This window comes from Rissa tridactyla, chromosome 1 (assembly GCF_028500815.1).
Source record: "Rissa tridactyla isolate bRisTri1 chromosome 1, bRisTri1.patW.cur.20221130, whole genome shotgun sequence".
Taxonomy (NCBI): Eukaryota; Metazoa; Chordata; class Aves; order Charadriiformes; family Laridae; genus Rissa; species Rissa tridactyla.
The window spans coordinates 163093614-163113190 of record NC_071466.1 but is presented as its reverse complement, the minus strand read 5'-3'; the positions used below and the strand labels follow the sequence as shown (position 1 = coordinate 163113190).

The 19577-nt window shown below is 51.7% G+C and overlaps 1 protein-coding gene across 2 annotated transcripts; it reads left to right on the top strand.

Annotated features, from left to right (window-relative positions):
• The first annotated feature begins 572 nt into the window (after nt 1-572).
• CBX6 (chromobox 6) lies at nt 573-18479 on the top strand. 2 transcript variants are annotated; one of them, XM_054219030.1, is made up of 5 exons: nt 573-678; nt 840-883; nt 1092-1157; nt 1387-1453; nt 9635-18479. In XM_054219030.1, the coding sequence occupies exons 1-5, from the start codon at nt 610-612 to the stop codon at nt 10553-10555; spliced, it is 1167 nt and encodes a 388-aa protein (XP_054075005.1). In that variant the 5' UTR covers nt 573-609; the 3' UTR covers nt 10556-18479. The 2 variants fall into 2 exon arrangements, with proteins under 2 accessions (XP_054075005.1, XP_054074995.1); XM_054219020.1 differs by having other exon boundaries at nt 9581-18479.
• Nucleotides 18480-19577: the final 1098 nt, after the last annotated feature.

Genomic DNA, 19577 nt, shown 5'->3' with positions numbered 1-19577 from the left:
ACCTACCGCCGGTGCCACCCCACTAGCTGGAGGTGGGTGACGGCGCATCTGCGTCTGCAGAAGGAGAAGCGGCTGCGCGGCCCCCGCTGCCGCCATTGTTTTAAGTTAAAAAAAAAAAAAACCAACAAAAAACACACAAAAAAAAAAGGACCCGTTCGGGCGGGAAGGCGCTGAGACGCCGGAGGCGCAGCACCAGCACCGCCGCCATACCGAGGATCTGCCTCGGGCGGGCTTCCCCTCCCGACACTGGCCCTCGAACTCCGTCCCACGGGGACGCGGGTGTCCCCTCACGATGGGGGGGGGGGGCAGAGGCGCCCCCGCCCTCACACCACCCTCCGCGCGGTGCCTTTAACGGCCAGCGCCTGCGCGCGACCCCCTTCCCTTAGCAACCATCTTCCCCCTCCTCATAACAGGGGAAAGGGGGAGGAGGGTCACGCGCGGCCGCGGCGGGAGGGGGCGCGCGGGCGTGCGCGAGCCGGCGGCGGCACGAGGAGGGCGGGCGCGGGGCGGGGGGGGGGGAGGGGGAGCAGGGGGCGGGGCGGGGCGGCGCGGGCGGGCGGGCGGGATTATTATGGGCTGTGGGCGCCGCCGCCGCCGCTGAGGAGCAAGATGGAGCTGTCTGCAGTGGGGGAGCGCGTCTTCGCCGCCGAGTCCATCATCAAGCGGCGCATCCGAAAGGTGAGGGGCTGCCAGGGGTGGGGGGAGGCCGCGACACCCCCCCCCCTTTCCTTACGGCTCCTTGCTGCCGGGCTCCGGCCGCGCCGCTCGCCGGGCCCCCGCCTCACATACGCGCACCCCCCCTCCCCTTTTCTCTCCCCTTCTCTCCCCGTGTGTTGCAGGGGCGCATCGAGTACCTGGTGAAATGGAAAGGCTGGGCCATCAAGTGAGTGTGCATCCTGCTGGGGGGGGGGGGGCCGCCGTCAGCCCCCACCGTCCTGAGAGGGGGGGGGGGGGGACGCTCCCGGGGCTGCGGGGGTGGGGTGGGGGGGGACGGCACGGGACGGGGGGTCTGTGCGTAGGGATGTGGGGGGTTTGGGCGCTAACCCCTGCGCTTGTCCTTCCCCCTGCGCCGCTGCCCGCGCCCCCGGCAGGTACAGCACCTGGGAACCCGAGGAGAACATCCTGGACTCCCGCCTCATCGCCGCCTTCGAGCAGAAGTGAGTGCTCATCCACGGGCTGGGGGGGCGGCAGCAGGTTTGGCTTTGGGTGGGCGAGCGGGAAAGGACGTCCAGGCTCCCTCCTTCCCCCCCCCCCCTTCCTTTTTTTCTTTCTTTCTTTTTTTTTAAAAAAAAAAAAAAACAAAAAACAAAAAACAGAAAACTTGTATGCTTCTGTTTCTCCCTTTGGGACAAGTCTTAACTTCTTGACAAATTTGACTCCCTCAAGGGAACGAGAGCGTGAGCTGTACGGGCCCAAGAAGAGAGGACCTAAGCCTAAAACTTTTCTCCTGAAGGTAACTCTTATTTGAATAACTTAGGCCTAGCCAAATGTCTCTCAAACCTCACCGGTTCGTGCCTTTGGATGGACTGGACTTTCAAGTGACTTGTGTCTGCTGCCTGGCCCTGGGAACATGGGGACAACCCGACGGGAAAGCGGGTGGGGGGCAGGGACGCAGAAGCGTGTGAGGGGAGAGCGTGTGTGCGTGCGACGGGTGCCCCAGCAGGACGGTCGGTACGCACGGATGTGCATGGTGAGGCTGCAATCTCTTTTCCAATATCCTCTCCTCTTTACGGCCTTCTGCTGCCGCAGTGGAGAGATAGCCAGCCCTGCTCCCTCTTCCTTCAGCAGCCTATTCCATCCAGCCCGTGCCCTGCAACTTAGCAGCATGCCGAGCAATCGGGCAGCTGTGGCAGGAGTCCTGCTGCCACTTGTGCTCCTCCGATCATGTTTCAGGATGTAGGTGCTCCACGAGAGTTTCATGAAAGGTTCATGTTTTGATCTGCAAACTGTAGGCTTGTTTTGCTTATTTTTTGGGAGGGGTGGGGGGAAGGAGGAGTGTTTCACCTCTGCGTAGGATGGCAGCTGAAGTTTCCAGTTCCCCTCTGATAGACCCAGCAGCTCTGCAAGACAGTATTGTCGTAGTATCTCTGCTTGCTTACAGTGATGAATGAGGGAGATAGTCCCTAACGCAGCCCCTCATTTGTTTTTACTTTCTTTTTTTAATCAAGAAATCTGGTAGCTGTGTGATTTCTGCGTGAGCTCTGTGGATTTCTTACTCTACAGACAAAACTCCTTGCTCTGCTCCACTCTTACCCTCTTCCCTCTCCAACTATTTTGATCTCAGACTTCAAATGAATGTAGAAACACAACACACCTTTGTACGATTAAGACAGATGAGGGAAGTCACAGCTTCCCTGGCTTTGATCCAGTATAAAGCCCTGCAACAGCCAGGGTAGACCCTGTGGTAGGGCATCACTATCACCAAGTCATCCTATGGCTTTGGGCAAGTCATTTAGCCTTTGTGCATGTTTCCCCATCTGTGAAACAGGTTAATACTTTCCTTTGCCTGACAGGGGTAGGAGCTTTACTCAAGTCAGCACTGCACTTTAACTGTATGAGCACCGGAAAAAGAGCTGAGGGGTAGGGTGTCACCTCTCCTCTGCTTTAAGAGGACATAATGAAGCACACGGAAGAAATGCGGGAACAGGCGTATTCTGATGCTTACAGTAAAACCCAGGGGACTGTGGTAATCCTCGGAAAGTTCTGCTGATGGAACTGTCCTTCTCCCTCATTGCCTGTTTTTCTGTTAACAGTATTCTGTATCTGCAGACTGAGAACTACAAACACAACTGACAATGTAGTACTTCTTATTCTCTATTCAGGGAAACTAGACTAGTTGGGTTTTCTCTTTCTGGCAGTCAAGTATTAAATGAAACCCTTGTGTTTAGGTTTCCAACAATGCAGAGGAACGCTTAAAGGGAAACCACCGGCTTAAAATAGTTCTCTGCATGAATTAAAAAAATACTGGTATTTGTAACACCTGATATTGTTCAGAGTGGTAGAGAAGCGTTTATGCTGTGCTTTTAATGTTACTGTGTGTAATCAGTTTCTTTTCTTTTTTGTTTCTGAATGTGATATGGCAAAATCCACTGCCAGTTTTTCACTCATTTAAAAAAAAAAAAAAACACAAAAAAACCCACCAAAAACAACCCCCAACCTCAAAAATAAAACCTACTCATTCCTCCTCTTCTCCCCTTGCCCTTTAAAAGGCCCCTAAACTTGGAACCTGAATTATTCAACAGCATCCTTTGAATCACGTCCCTGACATGTTGCTGTGGCACATCTTCCTTCTGCCAGCTTCTCAAATGCTGCTGAAAACCCGTAGGTTTGTGGAGCTGGCTTGGTACTTTGTAGAAGATGGATCGCGATAGGGAGCTCTCCTGAAGGCTGGTGCCATGTTGTGGGAGAGGGTGGCAGGGCAGAGCGCTGCCACGGCTACTTGGTTTGCAGCTCTGGGAAGCAGAGGTGGTGAAACTGTTAAGAGCTCTGACTTGCCGTTTTTCTGCAACTTGGGATAGTACCCTAAAAATAACACCCCAGGCAAGGGAGCAAGAAGAAAAACGCGATCTCAGCTAGCCCTATCTGAACTTGTTTGGGCTCTGTTCAGGCAAACCATTGCAATTGAACTGCGGCTAGAAACACGACTGACACCAGCATGATAGCTTGTGTTGAGTGCATCCCTTGGTCAGTTCTTCTGACCTGATGAAGATGCAGGTTTGTCCTCTGCTAGCCCTGCAGCACTCGTGCTGCTGTGGGAGGATTGGGATTTGGTTCTGCCTCGCGCATGGCTAACGATATTTTCAGTTCTTTCAGATGCAGAATCTCTTCCGAGTGAGAGTTTCAGAAGCAGGGGAAGAAATTTGATTCTTGCATCCCAGAGGGAGTCTTTGGAGTTGGCAGTTAGAACAATATTCTTTTTGATCTGTTAACTGAACAGATCAGGCCTGGATGCAATGATGTTTAGCAGGAGTCTGGCCTAGGACTGCTTTGATAAACTAGTCTGCCCTTGACTTGGTGGCTTGCTGGGATTTTTCATGTGTATCAGTGCTTAAACTCAGGCGTCTGAGTCTCCAGTAAGGCATTGAAATAAGTGCCCTGATACGCTGCTCAGTCCCCTGGCTTGTGTGGGTGTTTTGGTTTGCCGTTGGGGCTAGGTTTATCCTGGGATTAGTTCTCAAAGGCTGCAGATAGGCACCCAGGGGGATTTGCAGAAAGCATTCCAGCAGGTTAGTGGCCCACGCCTTTGGAAAAGCTTTGGAAAGCTGCATCTTCGGCCACCTGCTGCCTTTGTAAGCTAGGCTCGTGTTGCTGAGAGCTGTCTAACACTTGCCCTTTCGATCAGACTGCAAGGGGAAATTACAGTCCAGGCATTGTAATATCGCTCTCAAGATGGCGGGTGTTGAAAGTGACCCCTGCAAATTTCAACTGCAAAGTTTTGGGCAGGAAATGGGTCTTTATCCTCTGCATACTAGGGGCAAACTTTCCCACAGCTGAGATCAAGCTTGGCGGGAGGTTGTAATTCTTGGGCGGCTGCTGGTATGCTGCAAGTTTTGTGCCGAGTTTATGGGAAGCGGAGTCCTTGATCTGTGATGGGCAGCACTGTACGTAAGGCTCTTACCTTACTACTTGGGTGTCTGGCAAAAGTTATCCTTGAAGACAGGCCCTTCAGCTGGAGGTCAGAATGGAAGCTGGTGAGGTTAGAAAAAGACAGAGCGCATACTACAGTGATTTTCCTCTTTTTTTCCTGCTTGATTCGCGCTTTTTATTTTGCTTTTCCCTCGGCAGTCCACTGAGAGGAATGCAAAACTCGCCAACTAATCTAATGAAGTCTAGCAAGTGCTATTAAGAGACAGAGCCCAATCTGCAAGCTCAGTGGGTGGCTAGCAAAGACCCCTTGGCGGGGTGGCTGTAAATACTAAGGTGAAAGGACTGGAGAAGGTTAATGGAGAGGAAGAAGTAAAGGGAGAGCAGAGGAAGAAGGGGCCGAGCACTGTGGTGTTCTGTCGCTTTGCCCTTCCTTGAACTCTAAAGTTGGAGTTGGGTTTCTTTTGATCTCCTCCCTGTTCGTAAATTATCCCCGAGCGGTTTGAAAACAGACCATTCCCCTTTGTAGCATTTTGTTCCTCATCCAGTAGGGAAACTTTAGTTTATGGCAGTGTTGCTTGGGAGAGCTGTGCTATGAACTGGCTTGCTGTTGCCTTGTCACTTGGAAGACTGCAGAAGAAAGAGGGCAATAAAAAGGCAGAATGGTAGCCAAAAAGGGGAAAGAAGAGCTCTTGCGAATGCTGTTTGGAGCAGGGACTGTGGGAATGCAGGTGGAGAATAAAAGACAAAGCAGAACCAGTAATTTATGAGAGAGTAGCACTGCTGTGGTGCAGCAGTGCTACTGGAAATGACTTGATTTTGAAATAATTAACTAGAAATCTGTTCACTTACAAGGTCTTTTTTTTGTCGTCTTTTTTTTTTCCTTCCAAATTGCAGAGATTTTGATACAAATCAGGTAAGAGAGGCTTTTCTAAGCACGTGTCCATGTACGTGCTTGTGTGCTTCAGTGCGTTCAGGGAATGAATGAACAAATATGCTTGCTGGGCCTCAAGGGACGTTTATTCAGAAATAGTAGGGAACAGGGGAGATATACTCGTTCCCAGGGGCGATGAGGAAAAGCTGTACAAGCTAAATAAAGGTGATACGTATCCCAAAAGGGAAGGGGGGGGAAGGGAAGCAATCCTAGCAATTGCCTTGCTCTTGTGACAGAGCACTGCAGCAAGCCTCCAGAAGCTGCATCCTGATGTAGGCTGAGCTGTAAGTAGAGAGTGAATTACTTCGTGTACATGCTGAGTACCTCTTCAGCGGTGAGCAAATCCTGCAGGCGAAAACAGCAAAACCCAGAGAGGTAGTTTCCGTTTGGGAAACTTCTGAGTTAAGTAGCAAGCTGTGGTGACACAGCCAAAAGGATTAAACAGGTTTGTTTTTCAAAGATCTCGTGCTCGTACGGCTCGTGAGTGTCATAGAGTAATGGATCCATAGCAGGGAGAAGTGCGTTTCCAACAGATAAAACTGAATGCTGAGCCTTCCCCAAACCAGAGGTAGCAAGTTACTTAACGTAAAGTTGGAAGCGGGGGGAGGAGAGCCCATAAAATGTGCTGTCCTCTGCAGGAAAGCGACTTGAGTTCGTATAGTTGATGCCTGAGTAAACCTGATCCTGTGGTAGGAATACTGAGCTTCGCAAGTGAGAGGGCTCTGGGGGCTGATCTGAGATAAAGCATTCGATACTATTTTTCTTGAAACCCTACCTGGAAAAACAAGCTCAAGCGAAGCTGGATATTTGCATATTGGTCTTTGGAACTTGCATTGAAGCTGGTCACTGGGGACAGCACTGTAGCACCTGGAGGGGACGGTTGGGGTCCCAGTTCACCCTCTCTCTTAATAATCCGGCCAAAGAGGTTGATAGTGCATGTGGTCTACCTGGAGACTGTTGAAACTGGAATTTAGTAAATGCAGAGAGCTGAAACATGAGTTAGAAACAGCTTCAGCCTTGAGGAAGTGCCCCAGAAGTAACTGGAAACACAGACAAATATCAAGTAAAGGAGACCTGGTAGTTGTGGCACACTGGAAGAGTCCTAGCCATGGACCAGGGCTCTGTGCTAGCCGCTGTGCAAGCACAAAACCAAGACAGGCCTGTCTGTCAAAACAGGACAGCTGATTAATGTGCACAGGCTGAGAAAGTAAAATCAGCAGGACTGTGGAAGTGGCCAGGCAGTGACCATCCCAGCATTATCGCTTTTCATTTTATGCAGTTGATGGGAAGCGTTGCTGAGGAATTTTGGTGTGTATAAGGCAACTGTGGCTTGGGGGAGATGTGGGGGGAGCCTGCTTCTTTCTCACATGGGTGATGGAAGGCAGCACTGTGGGCAGGTGGTAATTAGAGTCGACGCTGAGCAGAGGGGGCAGAACTCCTCACTACAAGGCATGATTACAGGGTAGGGAATTAATCTAGAATACATGCAGTGTTGGCAGCAGGAGAGGCCCTAAAGGATGCCTGTGTCTGAAGCTGTGGATCAAGGATTTTTACCTGTGCATCTGTCAGTACCCTTTGCCTGGCTTCCCTGTCCTGCATTTTGGAATGTGACATTGGGTTGCACTTTGCTCTACGCTGAGCAGTTGTAAACTGGCAAGAAGCCCAAAGCACTTGAGCAGCAATGCTGGAAAGACTGGCTGTGGTGGGGAAGCCAGGGGGGGGAAAAAAAGAATAAAATTGTTAATCCAGGCTGTGCTAGTATGTAATGTCAGGAAGCAAACTGTGTAGCTTGTCCTGGTGTCTGCCGTCTGCTTCAGAGGGACCTGTGAAGACAGGGAGCAAGCGTGGCTGTAGATGTGCCTGTGACCTCATGATGGGGTCTGCGGGGTCTCGTAAGTTGTGGATCATTGGGATGGGAGGGGGAGAGTTGATGAGTGGTGCAGGGACTATGTCTGGTGCTGCTGCTGTGCTCCAGTCTGTAGAATGCCTGGGGCAGGAACCGTGTCTAACTATTAATTTTCTGAATGCTTTGGGACACGGACTAGCACGTGAGGCTGAGCAAAGAGAAACTAGCTAGACACTGGGATGCTTCCTGCTACAGCAGGACGTGTTGGGCTTTGTCTGGGCTGGGGATGCTTCCCTGCAGCTAGGTGAAACAGACTGTACAGCCCAGGGTTAACGTGGAGGGTGTCTGTGCCTGCCTTGGCAGTCGTGTTACTCATCCCTGTTTCTTTGTCAGTCGGTTAATACAAAGTCTAGATAGAGTCCCTGGTGCAGATGAGCCTTCAGTCTGTGTTCTCACGTGCAGCTGGGGAAGGAGGCCTTATCTTTGCAGTCCTTTTAAAGCCAGCATACAAATAGTACTGCAGGGTACGATCTGGCATTAGCCAGGGAGGAGCAAAATGTCTTCGTGTCTCTGTTCTCTGCTTATTTAGGATCTTCTGTGGTTCCCATGGGGATGTCAGTGGGAGAAGACGGGCATTGGGTGACAACAGAGTTCTGGAGATGTGGGGCCAGGGCTTTGAGCTTATTGTGCAAGAGCGGGCCTGGGCCCCTCGCTTAGGTCTGTTAGATCCCCGCCTTTACACGCACATTTTTTTTCCCCAGGCGTTTCTGTGGTAGGAGGCACAGCCTGCAGGGTGACAAAGGAGATGGTGTTGGAGTGCTTAAGCTCTTAGCTGGCAAGAAGCCATCCCAGTCTTGGCGTGTGCTAGGGGGCAACGGGATGGAAAACTTGGGGAGGAAAAGCAGCCGTCTTGTCCTAGCACTGCAGTTCTTCTTGTGCCCACGAGATGGGGGAAGCTGCTCGCTAGATGGGCAGTCAGAGGGGGGCCTTGCCTGTCCCCTCCAGGCCTGGGTGACCTCTGCCTGTGACGACTGCTGAGAGGGAATAAGGAAGGGGCTGTGTTAGGGCAAAGTATGGGGTGCAGGTGGGAGGCTGAACTCTACAAGTAACTGCACTGACAAGGGATGATGTAAGAATATGCTCTGGGTTTCCATGCCCACAGGATCTTCAGGTCATGCTGCCTCGGCTTACCAATGAATATGTTTTTCCTGCTGCCAGAAGACATTCCCGTCTCTGGTGTCTGAACCAGAGCAGGTTTTGGCACTATCTCCAAGTGCCAGAAGAGCTAAAAAGTCTTGTTCACCTTCCCTGGCTCTTGGAGAGGGCTGGTACCAGGCAGTTGAAACAGTGCTATTCCTACTCTGTTTCATTAGTAGGTTTCAAATAAGTGTGGTGTTCAAAATGACAAGGCAATCTCTTCTGTGGAAATGCACTTAAACTGTACTTGGAGTTCCAGCTGGCCTGGTCTCTGGCTTTAAACACTGGACCTTTCTCCCACAGCAAAGCAAGGATAAACAACTTGCTTATGGTCTCTAGTTAAAATTAAGTCTTTGGATCTCTGCATTTCTTGTGTTTAGCTAAGACAGCTCCATCAGACCACCCTCACCCGCCTTCATCATAGTTCCTCAAGACCCCCTTCTACCATACTTTCCAGAGGAGATGAGTCTCATTGTGGGAGAGGAAGAGCAAACTAGATGCATTACTCTTCCTTTCCCCCTTGTTTGGTGCTCATTTTGTAGAAGACCAGATACAGTCCCCTGCCTTGGGAGTAGTATGTAATTTTGGATGCTAATTCAACAGTAACAGCCCCAGTGCCTAGGAGGGCACTTGGTTGTTTGGCTGTCAGTGGAGGGTTGTGCTCATTGGCTGTTGATGACTGAGAGAGCAACTTGGGAACCATTAACTGTAACCCTGAAACATGGCTGGAGGGTGGCAGTTTCCTCCTGGGGAAAGCACGTGCCAACAGGGACAGTGCCTAGGGAGTAATTGGCTGCCCAAAAAGAATATAGACGGTACCCTGTGCTTGTATGGGATATGTGCCATAGCTATTGGTAGTCCATAGGTGCATATGTGTGCTTGTCATTAATGTGGGTGTAAATGTGATGCGACATTGCTGGTAAGCACTTGACCTGAGGTGAGCAATGCCAGATTTGAGATTTGGCTGTACCGAGGCTGCCTCTCTGACCCTGTTTTTTTTTCTCTCCCCACCACCGCAGGCTCGGGCCCAAGCGGAGGCCCTCCACATTGGGGATGTACACTTTTCTGTCAAGCCTGGTTCTAGCACGTCCTCTCCCAAGCTCCACTCCAGCGCCGCGGTGCACCGGCTCAAGAAAGACATCCGACGATGCCACCGCATGTCCCGACGCCCCCTGCCTCGTCCAGACCCCCAGAATGGCGGGAGCGTGGGTGGTGGGGCTGGCATCCGTCCTCCTGTCTCGCCCTTCTCGGAGACCGTCCGCATCATCAACCGTAAGGTGAAACCCCGTGAGCCCAAGCGCAGTCGCATCATCCTCAACCTCAAAGTCATTGACAAAGGTGGGAAGCCAGCTAATGGGACCGGGGGCCTGGCTCGGCCCAAGATCCCATCCCGAAACCGCGTCATCGGAAAGAGCAAGAAGTTCAGCGAGAGCGTCCTTCGCACCCAGATCCGTCACATGAAGTTTGGTGCCTTCTCGCTCTATAATAAGCCGTCCACTGCACCTGCCCCCTCTCTGGAGGGCAAAGGAGAGGCCGAAGGCTCCCAGGCGGCCTCCTGTGGGCTCATTATGGGCTCCACCCCTTATGATGCCCCCAGCTCCAGCTCCTCCGGCTGCCCATCGCCAGCCCCCCACTCCTCCTCTGACCCAGATGATTCCCCTCCGAAGCTGCTTCCCGAGACCCTCAGCCCAGCCATCCCCGACTGGCGTGAGTCGGAGGTCCTCGACCTCTCAATCCCACCTGAGTCGGCTGCCACCAGCAAGCGTTCTCCCCCAGGAGGGTGCAGTGGGGGGCAGACACCCTCCTTGTCCCTCTCCTCTTCTGACCCAGAGCATGAAGCTGGCGACTGGCGTCCTGAGATGTCTCCTTGCTCTAATGTGGTGGTCACGGATGTCACCAGCAACCTCCTCACTGTCACTATCAAGGAGTTCTGCAACGCGGAAGATTTTGAGAAGGTGGCAGCAGGTGGCGGTGGTGGAGGTGGCAGCAAGTGAGCAGCCAGGTCCCCCTGCTCCAGGGGCATGGGGGGAGCTATACCTGTGAGAAGTCGTGGTGCGAATGGCTGTCCTTAGTTCTCTCCTTCTCCCCTTGGCTGTCCCTCTGCCCTCACTGCCACCCTTCCTCCTCCTTTCCTCCTGCCTACTCCTTCTTGCCTGAAGGCTGGAGCGTGTCAGTGCGGGGGAGTGGGGGCACCCACCATTCCTGGGTGTCACTGCTGCTAGGAGGAGAGGCAGGGAGGGTCGTGGTGGGGCTTGGGGAGTGGTTGTTTGTCCTTGAATGTGGTGTTGTCCAACGGGCGGTGGAGCCTTTGGGGATGAGGGATGGGTGAGTGTGTGTCTGTGTGCCTGTGGGGGTGATGGGGAAGGTACTCTTTCCCCTCCTTCCCCTTCCATCTTTGACAAAAACTGAAGAGGAGCTCCAGACCCTTGAGGGGAGGATGTAAGAGGATTGGAGCCCTTGCCCACTCCCCCCAAGCCTTCTCCCACAATGTGCATGGAGTCTCTTCCATTCCTATGTTTCCCCCTTGCTGTGACTCCGATCCTGCCATCCTTCCTGTTCTTGGCCTGTGGCCTGGATCTGCCGCCGTCTATCCTGTCCTCGTGGCAGTGGCTGATCCAGATGCCCCTAGAATGAAGGGGAGAGGGGCAGGTGAAGCGTCATGCCTGGAAGGTGCTTGAGACAAAGCTGGGGTGGTTGGGGTGTACCCCATGCAGCACACACCCCATATTGGCTTCCCCTTTCCTTTGACTATTGGTGCTACCTTGGCAGTTGTATGGGTGCTTTCAGGTGGCCTGGTCTCTCCTCTTCTGCATCTTCCAACTTGCTCAGCTTTGCAGGGGGAAGGGAAGAAAAGGGGAGTCTGCTTCTGGCCCAGACCTTCCTCCTGGTGTTCATCACTTGCACTTGCCTGGGGGAGTGGGCATGAAATGCCCTTCCCCGGCCTTTCTGTGGTGGAAGTGGGAGTGGGCCGTGCGTCCATCCTTCAGTCTGGGGGAAAATACGCTGACAGCATGATGCTGCCTCAGCCGGGTGAGGCTGGTCTCCCACCTTGCACATAAGCTTCCCCCAACCCTTTTTTCTTCCCACCGCTTCCTCAGAAGGAGGGAGGGACGGATGCTAAGGCAGGTCGTTTGCTCTTCCCACTTCCTTTCGTCTCTCCTGCTCTCCTTTCCCTGTGGTGGATGGCATGGAAGCGGATTCCCCTCTGTCTTTTCAGCATCTGAAACAGCCCTTACAACTGTCAACCAAAGGTGCTAATAAGAAATAACTGTCTCTCTCACATCGTATGCATGTACGCTGGATCTCTTCCCCCAGAGCTCCTGTGAGCCGATCTAAAAATTCCTTCTCTTTGCCTCTAGCAAGTAGGAGCGAGCAAGACCACAGCTTGCTATTCTTTACCCACAGCTCCTTCTTTCCCTGACCACCCTTGTTCATGTCCAAAATAAGCTCTCTTTTGCCTGCCATTTCTGGCTTCCTTCATTTCTGTGTGAGTCCTAAGCTTCATGGGGAGATGCCGGTCCTTTGCTCTTCCTTCTCCCCCTACTCGCACAGGACTCAGCCTGTAGGGGCAAGGAAAAGAGGTGCTGATCAATTTGTGGCAGAGCCTCCCCCTCTCAACCCTATCTCTGGGATTTGGGATGGGGCAGAGGGGTGTCACTTCTACATAACATGCTGCAGAGGTGAAAAGGGTGGAAAAAAATTCCCTGCGCCAGGGCTCACTTACTTGGAAACCTTCCCTGGGCAGGTAAACACAAGTGGAATTGGCCCCTCTGGTGCTTCCACATGATGATGCTCAGGAGCCACCAGCTCCGAGGAGTGCTCTCATGTGGAGTAGTGATTTTGTGGTTGCAGTGGTCTGAGGGTAGCAGTGAGGCAGTTTGTGGGAGAGACGTAATATTTGTCTGCCCAAGGGGTGTTGTCGGGGTGGTAGACCAGCTTCTGACCTTAATTAGGGCTTCTGGGCCCAGAGCTTGTCTCTTCCCCGCCTCCAGCGCCTGGGTTGGTGTAATAAAATCTTTGCTGCCCTCCCCACAAGCCTTGCCTTGCAGCGGGTGGCATTCAGTTCACTGTGGGGCACAGTGAATTCACACCAGTTGCAGTTCGATGTCTGTGTAGACAGTCTGAGGGGGATTCCAGGTGCTGTTAGCACCACCCTTTGCATACCTCTTTCTTTTTCTTTCCTTGGTTGAAGAGCTTAGTGGACTGTTTGGGGATGCAGCTGCATTCACAGCTGAAGCTAGGGGCAGGGAGAAGGAGACTTCCCCGATCCATTCACTAAACTAAGGCTTCCTATAACTTGTTGGACTTGTGTGCGTGTCTGTATTAATACCTGCCTGTATTTTTTGTCTCTCTTTTTTTTTTTCATCTTTCCTGTGCCTGGCACACCCGGGGATCCCTTACTTTAGCATAGCCTATCCATTTGACTGCAGCTTCAAAGATGAGCAGTTTGTAGGCATAGGGAAAAGCTCTTTCTTAGGGAAATAGCGAGGAGATTCTTCTCTTTTTTCCCCACCCCTTCTCAACAAGAACTATTCTGTGGCTGTGAGATAAGAGGAGATTCTTTGTGGGGTGGATGCAAACTGGCCAGTCACTTTAGGTTGTTGAGTTGCTGTTTGGTGTGTATGTGGTGATGTGTTTTGTTTCGTGGTATTGAGGTTCTGAAAAAAAAAAAAAGTTGAAGCGTTTAAGTGGGAGATAAAAGGGAACTTTAATAGGAAACTCTTGATGTGTTTTGGCCAAGATGTGTTGGCTTGGCAGAATTCTTTTCCCCAGTGTCTCTTGTATGGTGTTCTTTGGGGGCAGGGGACAGGAATTGTTTATTTGAAGGGGTTTTGCCTTTCTCCAGAGTGACAAGCAAGGGGACTGTCTGTGAGGAGCAAAACAGTGGGTCATTGTAGGGATACTCCGTGAGGACCTTCTTCCTGTGGTGAGGAGATGAGGGGACTTGTTGCCGCAGAGGAATTCGTGCAGTAGATCCTCTTTGTGGAGGAAGAAAGGAGTATGATCCGGCTTGCAGACACAGCTCGACTGCTTGTGTGACAAATCTCTCCCTGGGTAGGTCGCCAGGTGGGAACCAAACCCTGAACCTCTGGATCCGAAATGAGGATCCCATGCTGTTTTGAGTTAGAGGTTTGCTAACTTGAACACAGCAGCAGCCTCAAGTTCCCTTGGGTGGATGGACCACTTGAGGCTGACTAACCTACCTTCGTATTTACGTGGGTTACACTCCTCCTTCTGAATTTTTGCCCTTGCTCCTTAACGGAGGTGGGAAAGAAGATCTATCCATGCCCTTTAAAAAGGGTATGGGATTGAGGGAGGAGTTTATTTGAAAGTATCCCCTTCCCTTCCCCTTAACTCCTGGAAAAAAGAAAAACAAAAACAGGGAAATATTCTCTGTGTCTGTGCCATGTTTGTTCTCTTGTCGTCGTGTTTTTAGAGGAGATTTTATGATGGAGTGGAAAAAGTGAAATGATTAGTTTTGCATAAAAAAAGAAAAGTTTAAAAAAAATTTCTACAGGGAGAGAGCGAGAGAGAGAGTTTAAAAATGAATAATAAATGCAGTGATTGCACAAACTGTAGTGGTATTAGATGGTCCTTAGAGAAAAGAGTATTTTGTAGTATCGAAGCATGTGTGTCTGGGATGGTGTTTGGCTTGCTTGAACTGGAGGGAAAGGCATACTGGGACTAAGCAGCGATCGCTGAGCTGAAAAGGCAAGTTGCGTGTTGGAGGAACCCTGTCTACAAACCCTTCCCGTCCTTGCCTCCCAAGTGTTGGAGTGAGTTCCCTTCCCTCCCATACCTCTCCTGTGAGCTAAGGTGGAGTCTCCAAGTGGTTTTCCGGCCGAGTGGCCCTCAGAAATGGCCAGTCACGTTCTGCCAGAGCGTGCATCGGGCCACCAACATGGAAACAGTTGACTTTCTTTGCATGCACAGCAAGCTGCTAAGATTTGGGGTTGGCATGTACCTTTCCTGCCAAGTCGTTGTCTCTTCTCTTTTCCTTCCCCCCATATCCAAGCAGGATTACACACGGTGGGCTTATATCCCAGGAAGCAGGTACACCTCCCCTCCTTAGGGTCTCTTAGCTTCTTCCAGCGTCAGGTGGGGAGTGTCATTTTTCCGTATAGGATTCACCACATCAGGACAGAAAACTGAGTCCCATATGTATGTGGTCCGGCATCCCATCTCTGACAGTGGCTGGATCTTCAGAGGCAGATGAGAGAGCTGCCTTGTGTTGCTGAGTGAAGTGTACCCTTTTCTTGAGGCCAGCAAATGCTGGAGATTTTGGGATGGGGAGAGGAACACCCCAACAGGACTGTGCTCGAGTAGGGCTGCCACCTTCTGCTCCCGCTTCCTGCGGGATGGCGGGCAAGAGTTGCCTGAACATTTCTTCAAAGTGAGGAGGCAGCTTTTGCGTGCTGGCTTCCCCATCCAAGATGTCTCCGCTTGGGCTTTCATCTGGTGCGTGGGAGTGACTGCAGGGAGGAGGGAAGCCACCAGATGTTGGTATCTGAACAGAAGGTGGCAGGCAGGGGACACTAGGACAGCTTTTCTTGTCTGGACTTCTCTGGTGCCCATGGCTTTACAGTGGCAGGTGACGGATGTCTCGATGCCTCACGTAACCTGGGCTGCTCTTGGGAACTTCTTTTCCTCTCTGCCCATCGAGCTCTGTCAGTGCTTCCCACGGCCTTCAGCTTGGAGCGGCAGCCTCCTGTCTTGTGCTCTCTTTCTCTCCTCGCTGAGCAGAGCGGGACTGGGGAGGCGTGAAGCTAATGAGATGCAAGCTCCTTTTGGGATGGAAAACAGGGAAAATAGTGTGGCGAGCAGGCCCAGCTGTGGTGAGCCACTGCTTAGTTTCTGTTTTCAAAAGAGAAAGGGAGCATTTCTCTGCGTCTCCCCTTATCGAAGTTCCCAGGGAGATTTTATGAAATAAGTAAAACAAACAAAAAAAACCAACCACAATCCTGCTTTTTACCAGGTAGGAGCTGTCTCTGAGCTGAGTCTTCCTAGGGATTTCACTCCCTTTCCCAGCCCCTCTTTGTAGAGGAGGTTTTAGCAGCTCCCAGCGTTTGGAGATGATCACCTTCCTGGGGACCTCCTGGCAGAAAGGGGTTGCCATGCTGAAGGATGGTGTCCCAAGTCCTCCATGCTTCTGCCCACACCAGGTCATGGCATTAGTGGGGCTGCTCGGGAGCAAGTCCTTCCCAAGGAGGTGTAACAAACCTGGAGTGCGTGTCTGGCTAAGTGCTTATTTTTCCCTTCGCCTCCTTCCCCACCTTCCGAACGAGACCTTTTCCTCCTTGCCTGGCGCATCCTTTTACTCCAATGTTGCTTGCTTTTGCTGCATTTTTCAATCGCCCAATAATCGTGCAAGAGCTGGGATCTTATTTACTTTTTATATATAAATATATAAATATAAAAGAAACCCTCTCTTTTCCCCTCCTTCCCCACCCTGTCTCACCCACCACCCCGCACGCAGCCTTCCTCATCTCCGCTCTGAAGGCGGTGTGCTGTAGAGGGTTGATTTTGGGGCCGGGGATTCTGTGCCTCCTGGATTCTGTTCCTTCTTGGTTTGCCGTGGCCTTTCTGCCAGCTGTGTCACTGCCCTGTGCCTCGATCTCCCTGGTGCCAAGGGGGCGGTGGGTGAAGGGGACCATCCTGCTGAGGGTGCTGGCAGCCCGACTCCCGCGGCGTTTGCACAGAGCCAGAGGAGTGCCGAGTGTTGCTTCAGAAATCCCCTTCTCCCTGTCCGTGCTTCCTTCCCTAGGTAACTCCAGCAAGTATCTTCATTTCATCGAAGCTTTGGGGTTGAACAAATAAGTGGCTTTATTTTTATTTTTTTTTCTTACTTCTGTTTTTTTTTTTTTTAAATTTTTTTTTTAGGTCCCTCCCCAGAGCACAATGCATATGGTTTCTTTTGGGGAGTGTAGATGGGAGGAGATGTTGGAGTCATTCTCCGTCCTCACCTTTGCCCTTCCGTCCTCTACTTCTCTCCCCTTTTGATGTTGGCCTTGTGTCAGACTGACGTGGGGGTTGCAGCCCTGTCTGTGCAGGGCCGGCAGCCTTGGTGCCAGCAGCCTCGCCTGTGTTCTGTGTGGTGCATCTGGGGTGCCCCATGTCCCACCTGCCTCGCTTGCCAGGAAGTCGCAGGGCCCCGAGTTCTTCTTGCTTACTTTAAATTTCTCCTTTCAGGAGTGAAGGGAGGTGTAGCCAGTTTGTCCTTCCCGTGGTGGTGGGCTGCCTCTGGCAGCTCTTTTTTCTCTTCCAGCTTCTGTGTGGTGGGAAACTAAATGTCTCCAGGACCATCCAAAAGCATGGTCCTTGGGGTGAGAGTCCCTCCACCTCGGGTGAGCGCTGTGGGTGGAGGAATGAAGATGCTCTCTGCGCTCCCGGCCTGAGCGGAGCAGGGAGGTGGGCAGCAAGCACCGTGTGGCAACGCAGGGAAGAAGTAAGGTGACAGAAGAACGGCCGGATGCAGTCAGGGTGATGCCAGCTTCAGCAGTGGCTCAGAAGATGTGTCTGGTGGGAGGGAAGGGGCATGGTCAGGACAAGCCGCTGAAGTGTTAATTCCCGTTGCAGGGCCCCGGTTCTTGACTTCGTTCCTTGTTCAGCCGAGCACTTAGAGCTTGCACTAAACCGCAGGAGCGCGGCTGGGTGCATCAAAGCACTTCGTGGGGCTTCGGGGCCTCGTAGGACTAACGGAGCCCTTACATGCTCCCGAGCAGCCCCCCCCGCCCCGGCTGCTGTGCCCCGTTCCCTGGGGGTGCCGAGGGTTCCCTTCTGGGCAGAGCAGCAGGTAAGTCACTCTTCAGCTCTCCTGGAGGGAGCCTACTGCTTCCCACCCCCTGGCTCCAAAGGGAGACGTAGTCTTAGGTCAAGTTCTCAAACAGAACCAAAAAAAAAAAAATTTTCATTGTGATGACTCTCTTTTTTTCTTAGAAAAAACACCCCAAAAGTTGTTGTGCCTGCGCCTTCCCCAAGCTAATGAACTTGGTGTGCTCTCCTCCCCTCTCTTCTGTTCTCCCCTGCTGTTGAGCCTTGTACGCTCCTTAAGAATAGAGGACTCTCTCTTTCTCTTTTGGAATATTTTTTTGTTCCCCCCCCTTCTTTGTTTTCTTTTTGGATAGAAAGTTGTCCAGCGGTGGTGGAGGACAGGGGCCTGCCTCATCCGTTCCTTCCTTTCACCTTCCCCAGTGCCAAGCTTAGGCTCAAATCCTGCAGATTCCTGCAAATACCGAACTTGTAGCAGGCGAGTTACCCCACTGAGCTCTGCGGTACGTGGGTGCTTCACGTTCTGCCTGCGCTTGAGTTTTGGCAGCATCAGGGCCTTATCCTTTCTCTTAGAGAAGGTCAGACCTAACTCCTAGAGTGCTGGTGGTTCTGGTGCGACCCATCTGTCTCTCTGTTTCCCCTCACTTGGCATACAGAGTGAAGGTGGTATTTTTTTTTTTTTTATTTAAAATAAACCTAAATATGTATCTTTGTACTTTTTTTTTTATTTTGGAAAAAAAAAAGCATTTAAGGATTGTGCACGGATGAATTGTATATCTATTTTTTTTTTTGTCTTGCAATTTTCATTTTAAATATAGTGTTTGTTCAGTTTCGTTTTGTTTGTTGTTTTTTGTTTGGTTTTGTTTTGTTTTTTTTTTTTAAATCCAGTTCCCAGCTGGCTAAACTCTGTCTAGAGCGGATGGGTGGGAGGCGTAGCCACTGGAGGGGTGATGGAATCGCCCCTTCCCCTGGCACTTCCCACAAGAAAATGGTTTTGCTCCAGGTTTGGGGGTGGGGGTTGTGCTAATTACTCTTGTATTCTTGTACATTTTGTTCTTTCTGCTGCTCTTGAATATTGTATCAATGCCAGAAATGGGGAGTTAAAAATTAAAAATAAAAATTAACCCCAATAAATTGTTACATTCCAAACCCTGTTGTCTTCTCTTCCTGTGGTGGACAGTGACCTGCTCTGGGTGTAAGCGACCTGGTATTGGGGAGTCAGCTCTGCGGTCAAATACAGCCACGTTTAGTACCTTCTCCTGCACCCTGGGTCAGTTCTGGTTTGGGTCTTCACACCTTTCTGGGCAGAGTCTTCTGTAACGCTGAGGGAAGGGGGGGTGGTGCTTTGTGAATGCTGAACTGCACCAAGTAGAACCTGAACATGCTCCTCCACAGTGCTCTGAAGAATCTCGCGTGGGTTTCCCACATCCTTTTCATTTAAAAATGGAATTGGATCCAAGCATGACCATGCACTTGGTGGCTGAAAAGTGCTTTAGGCTTTTCCCAACTCTAAAACGCTTGCCTGAGTGCACTTTACAGCATGCTAATCTGAGAAATATGGTGAAAAATACTCTTAATGAGTGTAATCAAAGTCCCAGATTCACTGCGTTAGTCTCTAGCCCACAGAAAGGTATAAAAAGGTTACAGGAAAAGGTCAGGTGGGGAAAGCGGATGGGTTTTGGGCACCAGCTCTTCAAGCATGGGAAGTCGGTACTTCGTGCTGGGAAAGGGCAGTGGCTGGACACAGCTGTGGGGTGTCACCACGGATCTGGTTCTGACCAAAACACCCTCAGGGCTGCCCTTTGGTGTGGTGATCCGGGTTGTGCCCAGAGGGGAGAGGGGTTGGGCTGGAACTGGTGCTTCCTGGGGGAGTCGCTGCTTCGTTAGCCAAGGCTGCAGGTGCTTTGAGATGCCTCTCTGGTGTCCGAGGCTGGGAAAGTCACGGGAGAGCCCTCTCCGGCAGTGACGTATCTTGGCTGGCCGGCAGCAGGGAATGCTGCCCGCCGAAGCCGAGTGCGGCCAAGGTGCTGTGCTATTTGTGTCGTGCCGTCAGGCTCAGCTTGCCACCGCTGCCTGCCAAAGCGCCTGCGGGGACGGCACGCTCTCCCTCGCCCTGGTTTTGCTCAGAGGCAAGTGGGCTTTTGGCTGGATCCGGGTACAGCAAACAAAGCCACCTCTGACCCACACTTTCTGGAGCCATAGGAAGGCTGGAGAGGCAGATGCCAGCCTTAACCGGACACATCCAAC

Bases quoted from the DNA above. Each gene is read 5' to 3' on its own strand.
- CBX6 (XM_054219020.1), top strand. From the start codon at position 610: ATGGAGCTGTCTGCAGTGGGGGAGCGCGTCTTCGCCGCCGAGTCCATC. The intron at 679-839 runs GTGAGGGGCTGC...CGTGTGTTGCAG, and splicing joins TCAAGCGGCGCATCCGAAAG to GGGCGCATCGAGTACCTGGT. The intron at 1,158-1,386 runs GTGAGTGCTCAT...GACTCCCTCAAG, and splicing joins ATCGCCGCCTTCGAGCAGAA to GGAACGAGAGCGTGAGCTGT.